The 15,658-nt window shown below is 42.3% G+C and overlaps 1 protein-coding gene across 5 annotated transcripts in view; it reads right to left on the bottom strand.

Moving 5' to 3' along the window:
- WDR20 (WD repeat domain 20) overlaps window positions 1-15,658 on the bottom strand; it is a 71,499-nt gene that overhangs the window by 26,969 nt on the left and 28,872 nt on the right. For 3 of the 5 annotated variants that reach the window (XM_084630790.1, XM_084630791.1, XM_084630789.1), the window contains exons 2-3: window positions 11,869-12,051; window positions 2,582-3,859 (exon numbers count right to left, since the gene is read on the bottom strand). In XM_084630790.1, coding sequence (XP_084486916.1) covers window positions 2,582-3,859; window positions 11,869-12,051 — 1,461 coding nt within the window. Of the gene's footprint in view, window positions 1-678; window positions 747-2,581; window positions 3,860-11,868; window positions 12,052-15,658 lie in introns of all 5 variants that reach the window. The other 2 variants (XR_014712020.1, XM_084630792.1) reach the window with 2 other exon arrangements.

Raw genomic sequence — 15,658 nt, 5'->3', positions numbered from 1 at the left:
GCACTGTAAGTGCTTTGATGGCTCTTCCAAAAAGGAGGCAAATGAGTGGGAAAGGTAGAGATGGCTCAGTGGCACTGATGCTTTCTACTGCAAGGTTAGTTTAATTTTCTATTCAGTCTTTCTTTGGGTTGGTTATGGTTGGCACTCAACTGAGGCTGTTTGTGAGGCAATGGTGGAAGAATTTTTTTAAACACGAAAAATGGGAGGGAGGGCAGTCTTTAGGACTTTCAGGAACCCAGATGATGGGAGGAAGACAGAAGATAGCAGCTTTAAGCTACAAAGTGACAGACTTAGCCAAAGATAAAACTACTGGCAATATAGAAATGTGTGGTATATAACCCAGAAGTGACACGTTACCATCAGTGTTTTTATACTTTGACCATTCTCATTAAATATGCATAAAGTTATAATAAGTGCTCTATCCTATAAACCAAAGGATGCTTTACTTTCTGGCAGAGATACTTCCCCATCAAACTCCTGTAAACATGCCACTAAAACTTAGTTTAAATCGCAGAGTGAACTCACTGTAAATGCAAATGAAGAAATCAGAGAAACAAGTCCATTTGAAAAATATCTTTCTAGGGAAGTAAATACATCCTAAATAATATGGCATTTACATCAGTGTGCAATATATTAATTTTGAAAGATCATGATAACTTCAGCATGAAAATGACTTACCTGTAATTAAAGTTTTCCATATTAGCCAAATACTTAAATCCTGATTTTGGGTACTGCATACTCTATCTCTGAAATATTTGAGATGATGTATTCTAAATCAAAACCATCAATGCACAAAAACTGATTAAGTTATGCTCAGCAGCTTAAGGAAGCCTAATTTACAAGTTCATAGAAAGAAAACGTACAGGGGTAGTGTTTGGTAATACACATGCAATCTGGGTTAACATTTATGCAAAATAGCAATATTCCACCCTAGAAAGCTGAGACACTGATGCACATGTTTAAAGTGACTTTCATAAGAATGTTTGTGACTTTCACTAATTCACAGAAGTTAAAGTAGTTCCAGTGTTATGTAGTTTCACTATTTTGAGTTAATGATTCTCATGAACTAAGTATCTTTAAAAGGTAAAGTAATGCCCTTTCCCCCACCTCTAAGAGAAAGATTCACTATGTTTGGACGTAGTAGATCTAGCCGCTAAGTGTGCACAGATGCTGAGTGGAAGGGGTTCTCAATGTGTACATATAATATGACAGATTTGAGAACCAGACTGGAGGAGCTTTTACAAAATGTGCTTGGGGTTTCAAAGCAGCTAGAATCACCCTTTTCTTTTAAAGGAATAATTCTGATAATTCATTTTGAGAATTTCTTGCAACAGAAATCTGAAGTTAGTTGTGGTGTATTTTAGTTTTCTGGAACACAGTGGTTGCTCCAACTACAAACATGACTCTAGAGAATCAGGTAGTTTAGGATTAAGGAACTACATATATCTACATTGTCCAATTAGGAAAATATTCAAATAATTTAAGACCAATACTCCAGGAATGCAATAGCCTATGTGTGCTGCATTTTTACACAAGTAATCAGAAATAAATGAGCTCCCCCTGCTGGTTCTATGGTTTCTCAGAACTGTATTTCAACAAAGCTATCTTGGCATAGAAGGTGCTTGAGGTTATAAGATGGCAATTAGTTTTAGGCTCATTCAAAACACAGGAAAACAAATTTGCCATGCAATGGACAAAATAAATATTGTATTCAAGATTAGGAGGCTTTTACAAGGGAGTCTAAAAACCCTAGAAATGTATTACCTTAAATTGACAGAAGTGATAGCCTGAAAAAAGTCTATTAAAAAATTGGTCTTGCCTGCATATTTGACTAGTAAAAATGACACTATTGGACCAAACATGAAGCTGTTTATGCAGAATTTCTTTTTAAACCATGGCCATGATTCTTCTAATGATAATGACCCCTATAAAAACAAAATCAAGATCTTTATTCAGGTTCATAAAATCTCATTAGGACTGTATTATGCATTTAGGACTGATTCACAATTTCAGGGAAGATACTGCAAATTATTCCCAATATGGTCAGCAGAGAGTTTTAAAAAATTTGCTCACAAGCTGACTGACATTTATTAATATTCCAGAAATCCATAAAAAGGTAGTGTTACACACTTAAGTTTTCAGATGGGAAACCTAAATTCTAAAAAAGCTAGCACTTCATGGTCAACTCAAAGCAGTAGTATTTCAAAACACAGGAAAACAGCAGCATAGGAAAATGTGTGAATGACTAATATTGTTACTTCAGTGATTGAACACTTTTAATCTAGTTTTTAAATCTTTGTCTTCACTATGTTGTGTTTAGATTAAAAAAAGTTTGAAAATATAGGAACACAAACTTTGGATACACAGTATTTCTCTGGTTGGAAGGCAACTAAGAAATATACCCCAAGACACTTCAAATCATTCAGAAATATGGCATGCAGTATCCAAAAGTATGGCTCTGAGGAAATAACCTTTTTACATTAAGCATAAAGAAATTTTATATCTAATAATCAGGTATATTGAGAAAACTACCTATTCAAAGTTCTAGTTCTTTGATGCAGCATTAAGGATTAAAACTTACCACTTTACCAGGCCTTGCCCATGTGCAAATAAATCCCTCCTGACAAGCAGTGACTATACAGTCTTCAAGAAAAATTAACACAGTCAGTCTTTCATGTGCTATCTTTTTACAGATAAGAGGCTCTAACAAGGGAACATCTTCCATTCTGGGACAGAGAGGTGTTCCCAAAGTTTTAGCTGGGTCCGTTTTGGTTTTAGTAACTAGGTTCAGTTTGTCACTGCTCTTGCTAGATATATGTCCCATGCTATGATTTCTCTTGTGATCTTTTTCATGGTGTCTTTCTTTCCGATCATGTAGCGATAAGGTTGCAAACTTACTAACACCAGCAGCAATGGCACCATCCATAACGCTACTTTTACTGCCAGCATTTGAGACTGCAGAATGTGGAAGGCTGTTTGACCGTGGAAGAGGAGGGGGTACTGAGTTTCCAGGTGTTGTGATACTGTTTCCATTATTTCCTGGATTAGTTCCACCACTTCCTGCAGGTGGACTTGTGGCATTCATAACATTTGTGTGTGTCCTTGCTCTTGACAGAGGTTGGTGAGGGAAGAGAATATCTTCTGTAAGGTCCCACAAACAGAGTTGAGTGTCTTGGCCTACAGAACCAAACCTGTATGTAACACTTACTGGACGACTGTCTGTAGAGTTCCTTTTCGATAACCTAGATTGTGTACTATTTGCTCGATCTCTACCAAAATGAAGGTCTTGGAAATCCTCATCACTGCCACTAAATTCCATTGGGTCACTCTCTTCTACACTAGTGGTATATGGGTCAAATGCCACAACACTAACCCATGATTTATGTCCATGGCCTCTAGCTATTACTCGACAGTCCACAAAAGACCAAACTGTTACCAAGTCATCCTCTCCACCTATTACAATGTATTTCCCATCTGGGCTCCAACACACACATAGTAGTCCCCCAAAGTAGCTTTTCATTGTACCATGCAACTCCACTGAATCAAAGTTAAACACACGAAGAAAACCATCTTGGCTCACACATGCCAAAAATTTCCCATCGGGGGAAAAGGCAAATTCATTCAGGGCACCCTCGCCTACGGTCCATTTAAGTAGAGGATTTCTTGTGGATTTACTCTTGCAAGTGTGGACTGCAAAACTTTCTCCTTGCTTAAGTAGCTGGTAGTGTGGGGCTGTGGTACCACAAGTGTGCTCCACATTATATAAGTACATATTTCCACTGGAATGAGCTACTAGGAAAAGGCTTTCCGACCCTGGTACCCATTTTACACAGGTTACTCTGGACTTGTCTATTAGTCTCTGTGAAAAACAAAGAACAAGATATGCATTAGAAGAGTGATAGTTTTACAGTTTACATCTATTAAAAGAAAATTTTACGGAATTTTGAGCACTGTCAAACTCATGACAGTTTTAAAATGGTTTTATTTGCAAAAGAAGCTCCAGGCACTTTAAGATAGGCAGTTAGGAAGAGGAGGAATTACTGTTTATGGAAAAAGACGCTTTGTGAAAGTTTATTCTTTCTAATCCAATTTTTATTCAATAGTAAATCTACCTCAGTAACTAGGGCAATTTGTTATAGATCACAATTTAACACTTAGATTTACCTCTACAAGCTCAGCAAAAACAAGAGGTTTACTTAAGGAGCCAAAGAATAGGGTCTCAAAAATAGTATGCAATCTGAGTGAATGGAAGTTACTCACCTACACTCTAACAGAATATCTAATATAAAGTTAAGACCAGAGTTCAGATTAAATCCCAAAAGCCACATATGGGACTTTCCCCTCAAAAAAAAAAAAAAAAAAGCTTTAGGAGTCCACTGGAAGTTTCTAGTTACTGAAGTCTGCAGTGAATGTGTGCCAAGATAGATACCACAGGTATATTCAGTGATTACTTCCTCTGACTTACAATAACCAAATTCCCAGAGGTGGATGGAAAATTGATGACTTTATAGTTAAGCACTGGTCAGAGACTTTAAATCAGAGCATCCCTTTTCCAAGTTACCCTTCACATATAGAAAAGGAGTACTTGTGGCACCTTAGAGACTAACAAATTTGAGCATAAGCTTTCATGAGCTACAGCTCACTTCATCGGATGCATTCAGTGCATATAGAGGAACATAGAAGTCCATTAGATCACCATCTGTACAAGAAGCAGTTTCATTTAAAGTATGAAGTACTTCCACAGATTGAGACACAATGAGTGACCATGTGTATTAAATATGCATATTTAGGGTATTTTGAGTGTCTTGTTAGTGCTGAAAAAATTGAAAGCTGCTTAGCAAATTTCACCTGGCTGCTTGAGCCTGCTAGTCCAGCCATGGTGCCCAATAGATATTTGTAAACTCTGAGCTGATCCATCACGCTGCCCACCTGACCACCCACACCTCCAATGTGATCTAGGGCAGAAACAAGCAACAGCAGTAAATAAGTGAAAGTGTTATGGGCCACAGATTGTAGGTTGAAAGAACAGCTGAGATATACAAAAAGTCAAGATTGCAGTAAGTAAAAAAGGAGTTCCCAGGGAAACATATAGGGACTGACTGGCCATAGAGTACACTTTAATATTTGTCAGAAAAGAAATGAATTGAAGGATGAGGCAGTAGATAATTATATTCATTCTGCATATGTGTCTACCACACTGAAAAGCAGCAGTTAAATGAACATTTCAAGCTATGCTCTGAAGCACTTCTGTTGCTGTCGATCTGAGGATGGAAGCCAAAATTTGTAGGCCAAGTACTTACCATTCAGTTTCTTATGCACTACGAAAGAGTGGAGCTTAAATCATTTTGTATTTGAAGATTCAGAACAGTAACTTAGTCTAGCAAATTTCTTCTGAAATAACAAGCATCTTCAAATAGCAGTTTTGCTCGATTTTTGCGGTGAACTAAAGAGTTGGCTTCTGTGCTCATTATTTTAATTGTGGTAATTGTTTTGTTGTTGGCCAATCATGCCTCTATTGTGGCCCCAACAAAATATTAGTTAGAAAATTACCTTTACTAAAAGTATGATGCTAGGAAACTGGATCAATCCTGCCTGCCACAGGCCACATCTGACCTCTAGCCATGGAATAAGTACTGAGATGGCACAATGGAAGCTCTCGCATTGCTCTATTAACATGGCTCAACAGTGGGCTAGAGACCCCATCTACAGGGGTGATTATTCTTCAACATTTATATTACACTAGCACCTGAAGGCCACAATCACATTAATGGAAGGTTTTGTACAGAAACAGACGACAATTCCTGCCCCCAAAAGCTTACAATCTAAGTTGACAAGACATAATAGGTAGATGAGAAACAAGCAGATTGAGGTGGAGATGCAGATGACAAAAGGTAACAAAAATGGGAGGTGCACAAATCTTAGTAAGGTTTCAGAGTAACAGCCGTGTTAGTCTGTAGTCGCAAAAAGAAAAGGAGTACTTGTGGCACCTTGGAGACTAACCAATTTATTAAATTTATTAAATAAATTGGTTAGTCTCTAAGGTGCCACAAGTACTCCTTTTCTTTTTGCAAATCTTAGTAAGTGATCACAACTTGCCACCTGCTTAACCATCAAGGTTGCAGTTTTCTGCAGAGCAGAGTTTTGAGGAGGGGCTTGGAGAAGGTGGTGATGGGTTTATGGATTTTTGACTGAAAGCTTTTCCAATTCACAAGGTACAGCATGGGAGAAAGCACTAAAATGCTTGCTAGAGAAACAGAAACCTGTGGGTGGCAACTGGCAGAGAGACACTGCTATAAACAACAGGTTGAACAGGTAGGATGAGGCTGAACTGTGGAGGATTTTGAAAGCAAGGAAAAGTCTGCATTTGATACAGTAAATTAAGGAGTCAGTGGAGGGATTTAAGAGGGTGAAAGGTGGGAAGGTAAAACAAGAAGATAATCCTAGCAGCCATATTAACAGACTTGAAAGGGGACCCGGTTACAGGCAGAGAGGCTGGAGAAGGAGATAAAAGAATTTGCTCAGAAATTGGTGGTGTGGGTAGACAGGAGAAGTTGGATCTTGGAGATGTTGTGTGAGGAGAATCTGCAAGATTTGAGATATGGCTTTAATGTGTGGGTCAAAAGAGACAGGAGAAACGAAAATGCCTAGACCACAGGCTTCATAGTTAATAGTTCAGTTGCCCAACCAGAGGGTGCTGTAATTGGATTACAGACTTGTTCACTGGAAATAAGACCACCACCAATTTATTTCACATACAAGACAAAGTTTTCCATCACTACAAAAATGATCTGAATTTGAACAGCCAACCAGAAGCCAGAGGTTCCATAGTCTACTCCTAAGGGAATTCTGAGCCACTGTGTATGCATAGAATTAATGTCTGGTGTGGAATTTTCCCCGCATGGTAGAAAGTACTGTCTGCCCAAGAAGTGCTGCAGTTCTACCTTTTGCCCACCAGAAGCAGCTGTGCCCCAGAACAGCTGGCTGACCACCAACAAAAGCTAGTAGCCAACTGTATTCATTACAGCAGCCTGCCAGCGGAACCAGGTTAGGAGGCAGAGAGGGGAACACGGGGCTGCTGAGGGGTCACAGATTTGGGTTCAGAAGGGCTAGTGAGGGTGGGGGGAACAGATTGGGGTGTGGGCCCAGTAGCTAGTGAGGTGACAGCATTGAGCCAGGGGCTCCGGGCCACATGGGGACAGGGGAGTGCAAGGATACATGGGGACAGGGGCAGATGTGCCTGACTGAATGGGAGAGGCTCGGGGTCAGCCAGGGTCTGCATGGGAGAGGCTCCCCAACTCCTTAACAACCCCTGCCCTGCCCTCCAAAGAAAAAGTTCCATATTTCTCCCACCCACACCTAACAACCCTCCAGATTCACTCCTGAGCTCCTTCCCTCTCCCTCAGCTCCTCCATTACCCCTGACTTCCCCAAGCCTGTGCACTGCTTTGTGGGGTGTGGAAATACATTTCTGTATTGTAGTTTAAATGAAGTACTCAAAGTTCTGCATTAACATGCCCAGGAAGGAATCTATTTGTCAAAAAAACATTTCCTGACTATATATGTGTGTGCACGCATGCGTGCTTACAGACATACTTGCTGACAGGTATTTTGAAATAAATTACCAAAATAATTGAAACTGGCATGTTTATATTGTGTTATTTTGACAAATAAAACATGCAGATTTTAAAATATTGCATGCAGAACTTTTAATGTTTTGGCACAGAATTCCCCCCAGAGTAATAGCTTCTTGAGCCTTTCAAGTCCCTATGTCTTGCATATTCCAATGATTTTATATTTTGATCACAAAGTAATAGGACTGATTTTATCTTACTGAACTTGTTTCATTAGGCAACTATGAGTGTAAAGATCTGGGATATCAGCAGGTTACTTCGCTAATCAGATATTTGTCAGAAGGAATCTGCCATCTTCACTGCTTTAGGGCAGAAGAGATTGTCTCTTTTTTAAAAAAGGAGGCAGTCATATTTTGACCACTCCCCCAAGTGCTTTCAAATCACTGGCAACAACTGTATTTTGCAGGAGATACAAGCCTGGGCAAGTTTTGAACTGGATGCAAACATTTCCTAACTCTTGCATGTGTCAAGGTCTCAATTTGTCTGCCCCTTGGTGGCTCCCAGATTTGACAGCAATAGCTGAGGAATCTATTACAATTAAAACTGTCAGGATCAGAGAACAAGTAAAAGTCTACACTTCGATACACTGCTAGTTGCAGCCAACCACACTTCAGCTTGAAAAAATTGTGGTTAATGGTGGCAATTTTAAGATTTAAGGTTAGCACAGGCAACCAAACTTGTCACTATTAGCTGCATTTCCCATCTCTGCTACTGCTAGTATTAAGTGACCTCCTCTGCCATAAGTTTTTTGTTTTTTTCGAATACCATCTCATTTGTTAATTGCCTCAGTGTTATGAGAGTCAATTCACTTCACTTTAATGGAACCAGTTATTGTGAAATGGGGAGAGTGTCCCAAGCTGTTTGAATGCATTTATCAACTTTTATTCTATTACCACCACATATATTGGCAAAAAATTTAACTAATTCACCACCAGTGCACCTTCATCTTTTAGAAGGAGTTGTGTAGGTAGAATGCAGGCTTTGTCATAGAGTTGGCTTACTCATGGTTAGACAACATGGGTCATGTCTCCACTTGGGGTTTTTAGAAAGAAGTCTCCATTGATGTTATCACCATTTCCTCTACATCAATGGGTAAGGCTAAGATTTTATCACGGTTATTTTTAGTAAAAGTCATGAACAGATCATGGGCAATAAACAAAAATTCACAGTCTGTGGCCTGTGCGTGACTTTACTAAAAAATAACCGGGGGAGAGGGGGCAGGGCTAGGTAGGAATGGAGCCCCGTGGGAGAGGAGAGGGCAGGGCACGAACGGACAGGCTGAGCCCCTGGCCATGGAGGGGGGAGGCAGCACAGCCCTGCCCCCAGCGTTACAGCCACAGGGGGCACACAGACCCTGCTACAGAGCTGGTCACAGCTGTGGGACAGGGGTGAGCAGCCCTGATTGAAGCCCCAGCTGCAGCTGGGGAAGGAGGGGGGTGGGTGGCACATGGCTCTGGGAAGCCACAAGTGGGGGCACATGGTCTCCAGGTGCAGCCACCAAGCAGGGGCACACGGCCCCGGCTGCAGCGCCTAACAGAAGCCTCAGAGTTGGGACACACGGCCCCAGCTTCAGCCCCCACCAAGCACGCAGGGCCGGCCTTTGGGGTGGGCCGTACAGGCATCTGCCCAGGGCGGCCTGCCCAAGGGGGCACTGTGCACAGGGTTTAGATTTCCACCTGACCTGCTACTGAGGCGGAAGGGGCTGATGGTGGTGTGTCTCCCTCCCCCGTGTCCCCGATTTCCACTAAGCTGGGGTGACGGGACAGGGGGAATCTGTGCGCACTGCTGCCTCTCCGGGTCCGGAGTTGTTGGCAGTTGCTTGTGTCTGAACAAGCCTAGTTCAGGCTCCTGACCCTGAGTGCTTTCATACAGAGACAGCACACTCACTCACTCCGGCACACACAAACACACCCCCCTCAACCCAACGCACACCACACACACAGTCCCTCCAACACACACACCAGGGCTCCCTGAATCCAGGGTAGGAGTGAAGGGGCCACACAGTGCACGGCTTGGGATGAAGGGGACAAAGTGCAGAAGTTAGGGCAGGGGTGAGCAAACTTTTTGGCCTGAGGGCCACATCGGGGTTGCAAAACTGTATGGAGGGCTGGGTAGGGAAGGCTGTGCCTCCCCAAACAGCCTGGCCCCCCCTATCACTTCCCGCCCCCTGACTGCCCCCCTCAGAACCCCCAACCCACCAACCACCCCTTATCCCTGTCCCCTGACTGCTCCGACCCCTATCCACACCCCCGCCCCCCGACAAGCCCCCTGGGACTCCCACACCTATCCAACCCCCCCACTCCCTGTCCCAACAGCCTCCCCCCCCCGACACCTCACCCCCTATCCAACCCGCCCTGTTCCCTGTCTCCTGATCGCCCCCGCCCCCAAACCTCCACCCCATCCAACCACCCCCTGTCCCCTGACTGCCCCACGGAGCCTCCTGCTCTTTATCCCCCACCCCTTTACCCTTACCATGCCGCTCAGAGCGGCAGGACAGGCTTATTGGAAAGCCTGGGAGGTGGGCGGGCGCAAGTCGCGCTGCCTGCACAGCAACGTTGCTGCAGGGGAAGGGGGACAGCGGGGAAGGGGCCGGGGGTAGCCTCCCTGGCCGGAAGCTCAGGGGCCAGGCACGACTGTCCCACAGGCCGGATGTAGTCCGCAGGCTGTAGTTTGCCCACCCCTGGGTTAGGGGCTCAGGAGGGAGGTGCAGGGGTAGGATTGAAGGGGTGCAGAGATTGGGGCACAGGAGAGGAGTGCAGGGTGGGGTGAAGAGGGCACAATGCAGGTTAGGAGTGGAGGGATTAGGGTTGCAGGAGGGGGGAGCAGGCATTAGGGGCGAAGGGGGCACAGTGCAGGGGTTAGGGGGGAAGGGAGGATGGGGAAGCCCATGAGGGCTGGGGCAATGGGGGTGGGGGGGGTGTCTCACCCACAGGGGCCAGGGCACCAAAATGCAAGTTCATCCAGGGTGCCATTTTCCCTAAGGCCAGCCCTGCAAGCATGGGATGCCGCAGGGCTGGGGCGTGTGGCCCTGACTGCAGCCCCCAGCAGACGCGGGGCTGGGCATGCAGCTCCGGCTGCAGTCTCTGCCATATTCGGGATGCCACAGGGCTGGGGTGCACAGCCTCAGCTGCAGCCCCCAGAGGAAGCTGCAGGGCTTGAGCTGTAGGGTCCTGGTTCTAGTCAGCCCTAGTTGCAGGATAGAGCTGCAGTCCTGCTCTGCCTCCTGAAGCCCAAGAAGCCACGAAGGTCCAGTGAATTCACAGAATCTGTGACTGCCATGACCTCTGTGATTAAATGGTAGCCTTATCAATGGGAATTCAAGTGCTGACAAGGTCACAGAAGTTTGCTATTGTGCCAAACTACCACATTTATGTGAAAGTGATAAAATTTCAGAGGCCACTTGTGCCTTGTCTAAACTACAGCTCACACCAATGCAGTTGTACCAGTGGTGAATTACAGGTCCCATTTTTTCTAGTACAGACAAAATCACAGTGAAGCTTCACTCTGCTGTACTTTGGTTTCTACCAAAAGGCACCTTTAAATGTTGCATTCCAAGAAAACACAAACTTTCCCCCCTCAGCGAGACAAGGGGAATAGGGGAGAAGATAGGGGAAGTGGAAGAGGAAAGGGTAAGGAGAATTTCCCTCTCCTGATCTAGTTGTCGCTCTTCTCGGAACAGCTAAGAGGAACTAGACAGGTCTAAAGCAACACCCTACTGGGAATGAGACTGCTTTCAAGACTCTTCTCTACAGCTGTCAGGGGAGGGAGGAGAAGAGGCCTCCCACCAATCCCAAGAGGAGTAGGCTAGGTTTCGAAGTTGAGCCAGGCTAGACCTCTTCTTTCAGGCTGTCTAGAATAAAGCTTTTGATTGCTAGAGTTAATTGCAAATTCTAAATTCAAGTCATCTGGCAATTATGCTAGTTGTGCAGCCATTCAATAACCATGTGTTACCGTGCACAAGTGTTTCTGTCGGTCACCCTTGAACACAATGTTTGTGGAGTGTCTACAGTAGCATTTACATTCATGCTAGTTAACTCGAGTCAACTGGCAATCAACTAACTCTAGTTACAATACAACCATAACTAGTCTAGACAACACCTATACAATTTGTTTTGTGAAAAAACACCTTATAGTGCAAGAGTTCACATATTTTTAGTAGAAATCTTTGAGCTTATTTACATAATAACTTTTTAAAATATGACATGTTTGCATGCAAAAAGATCAAGATTCCTACTTACTTCCTCATTAAATAATTTGCTAGTTTCTTTTTTAATAGGGTCTATAAGTTGCACCTGGCCTGCAGAGAAGCCCACTAGTAGAGAGACACTTTCTGCTGTGGCTGTTAAGTGATTGAAGTCATGACATGTAGGTTGCGTTCCTTTGTATATCCTTTTGTCTATTGGTTTACTCAAGTCAGCAGCCTGCAAAAAGAGCAATGAAAACAAAAAGATAGTCTGTTATGTATACACTTTTTATGATAAACTAAATTCTATTAGTGAACAAGTTTGCTGTATGTAGCAAGATGATCAACACAATGGTTAACAAATGTAGTGAGAAAAACCTTAAGTTATAAAGCAACTTTAAATATTAATCAATTTGGCTTTAGTAAGTTACCATTGCTGTGTGAACAAAAAGTGAGATGCTTTCAGCAATTTAACACACACCAAGAAGATTATATGTGTCTTTCAGTTTTACTAAATACTGAATAATGTCCACCAATTGTGGTTACACTACATCCCACATGAAGATTAATGACACTCAAAGAATAATATCTAGGCCCAGGCTCTACATAGTCACGTTTCCACCCGGGCTCCTTCTGAGAAGGAATGTGCCGATGGACGGGGAAAATGTCTCCTTCTCCCCACCAACTTTTCTGGCATCAGCTTTCCCACATACTTGTTGCTAGGCAGAGTTGTGTGTGGTACAGATTACAGCACAGGAAACATTTTTAGCCACCAGGTCTCTTATGTCATGTCTACAGTAGGAAACTCTGGAGCCACTTTGAACTCCTTATCTGCACTCCTTCAATATTTGCTCCTGCTATAAAATCATATAGAAGCTAGATTGCTTGTTTGAAAATTTAACACCTTCATGCTTTTTCACATTCTGCCCCACATGCTTGGGAGCAGTTCCCTGTAAACTCACTTATTACACTCCTTCAAATCCCTCCTTCGCTATGATGCCTATAAAAAACTTGACAATAGTTTCGTTGCTGCTGTGCTGAGACCACAGCTACCATGCCGACAAATATTGTCACATTGTTTACTTGTACTCAGTCACATCTGCATTCATCTGTTGCCTCTTCTCTTACACTTAAGATTGTATGCTCTTCGGAGCAGGAACAGTCTTTGTTTCTGTGTTTCTACAGCATCTAGCACAATGGATGCAAATTGTCTGCAATTTGGGCTCTGAGGCACTACGGCAATACAAATAATTCACAGGGTTTTTTTTATAGTGCCAATACCATAAAGCTATTTGTAGGAGACTATTCTCTCTCATTGTTCTGTATAATAAGCAGCTCATATAGTCTATACACATGCTGCCTGGACTACTGGAAGCTTAATATTTATTCTGGAAGAAGAAATGGATCCCCCATGACCCTTGGTAAATAAAAGGGCTCAGACTGGCAAAGAAAGTTAAAGGCATGGAATAGTTTCCACGTAACAGACTGGAGACATTGAGACTATTTAATTTGTCTCCCCTAAAGTCTCTTTTCTGTCCTGGAAGACGTATTGTCATTTCATTGTTCTCCGGCTATATTACAAGAGTCAACAATGAAAGAAGAGCAGCTGAACGAATCAATTTTAAATTGTTTTTAAAAAAACCTTCTCTTTACACCCATTTCACTTCAAGAACTAACATTGGTCGAGCAACCATAGAACACAAATGTAAATGTGGAAGGGACCTAAAGAGCTCATCTAGTCAAGCCCCCTCTACTAAGGCAGGACCAAATATACCTCTAGACCATCCCTGACAGGTGTTTGTCCAACCTGTTCTTAAAACACCTCTAATGATGGGGATTCTACAACCTCCCTTGGAAGCCTATTCTAGAACTTAACTATCCTTATAAAGTTTTTCCTAATATCAAACCTCAATTTCTCCTGAAAACTGTTACTGCACCTCGCCCTACATTCAGCAGGCATAGAGAACAATTGAGGAAGGAAGTCCATGCTAGAGATTCAGCACACCTATGCCTTCAATTAAGATGTGAAATCACACCACATTCTCAAAGTCAGATGCAGTTGGGGGCTTCAAGTTGAGAGGAAAGCAGCTGTCCCTTTACACTTGTTTCAGTGTCACTCTGCTTGACTTCAGACCATGGAAAGACAGGTATTTAGAAGGTTCAGAACTTACAACTACAGAAATATTCATATTTGAATTGGCACAGGTATATGTTGTAGTTATGTGACTTGCCCAAAAGGGCTTGTACCCTTTTGATGTACGAGGCCTTAATTTTCCAATTTTACATGGAAAATCCAGCTCCAAACTTTGAGGGTGGGGTGGTGGAACAGTTTCATCAGCTCTTTAGGCCTTATAACTCAGAATAAAATTCTTATCCTCTTTCATTTACAAGGTCCATGCATCTGTTAACTGATGGAATTTTTATAGCAGCATCCCTTGGGGGCGGGGGGTGGGTGTTAAAATGGGTATAGTTGTGTTTAAATTCCTCCTCCTCTACTGGGAGAGGATAACTTGTAGCACCCTTCTATTGAAGGTGATACCCATATATACCTGAACATGCAGTTGTAAAATTGAGAAAGTATGAATGGACAACCAGGTGGCCACCCTGCAGAGGCCACCACCATTTTCAAGCGTGGGTTATGTTGTTGGTTATTGGAGACAGACTGATTTATAGGTTTCATAGATACACCATCTCAACCACCTGAAATAGTAGATTTCAATGCTTTTCTTTACATCCTGATAGTAGAGAATATCTAGAGCAGTGGACTTGTGAAAAGCCTGTGTGTGATTGATGTAGATATTGAGGGATCTATAAACATTCAATGTATGTCCAAGCATCTCTGCTGGATACGATGTTTTGGACAAAGAGGGAAGCACCATTTCTTGGTCTGTGAAAAAAAACCTAGTTAATTTTTGGAACGAAGACCAGGTCTGTTCAGAGAACCACATCATTGTGAAATGTGCAATACTGTTCCTCAAGAGGGAAGGCCCCTACCTCCGACACCCTCCAGGTAGAAGTAACTGCTATCAAGATTTTAATCTTTTGCCTTTATTTTCCTAAAGAAAATTGATTCTCACCGGTTAGTAACCATAAAACCCATGTTGATTTGCCTTTACACTAAATTTAGAACTTTTTACAAATTAGGATAACACTATCTTTACACATTTAAGCAATTATATAGCTTAACAAAGTAAAACATTATTCAGATTCTTAAATTATCTTAGAAAATGGCAAATGATAATTTCTTATTTACTAGATTAATGTACTCATGATCCATGTCAAGTTGCATTTGGATGGAAGCTGGAATTCAATCAAAACGCACAAAACAGTTATTTAAATAAAAACTACATTAAAGGTGCTGAATACAGCAGAAAAAAACTAAGTTTATAAAAACACGTTTTGTATTTAAAACTGATTTATGAAACAAAGGAAACATCTGTAGTTAGTGAATTGAACTATTTCTAGTCACCATGTCCCTTTAGGGTTTTAGACCTAGTAGAGCTCATCCTCTCACACCTTTATTTTTATTCAGAGATTGGAAGAGGAAAACAAGATTTTCTGCTTTTTCATCTTCCACCTGGTTTCTCAACTTTGAATGAACTAATTATTCAATAAACGAAGAAAGTATTTTATGCACCTGCAGAAGAAGCATCTGCTGTCAAAGCTGGTTTAGCACTTCAGTAAATTCTGGTTCCAGGTGCATACTCAGCAACTTCTACCAGGTTCATTGGTTTGACTAATACTTTGGCATCAAGCATGTACTGCTTAACTATTTTTATTTAATTTAAATTGTAAAATTATAGTAAGTTTAGGTCTTAACATTGGATACAAGTTTCAAAATTAGA

This window comes from Lepidochelys olivacea, assembly GCF_965140295.1.
Source record: "Lepidochelys olivacea isolate rLepOli2 genome assembly, chromosome: 6".
Classification (NCBI taxonomy): domain Eukaryota; kingdom Metazoa; phylum Chordata; order Testudines; family Cheloniidae; genus Lepidochelys; species Lepidochelys olivacea.
Note: the sequence above shows the minus strand (reverse complement) of the source record. Positions and strands in the feature narration are given on the sequence as shown.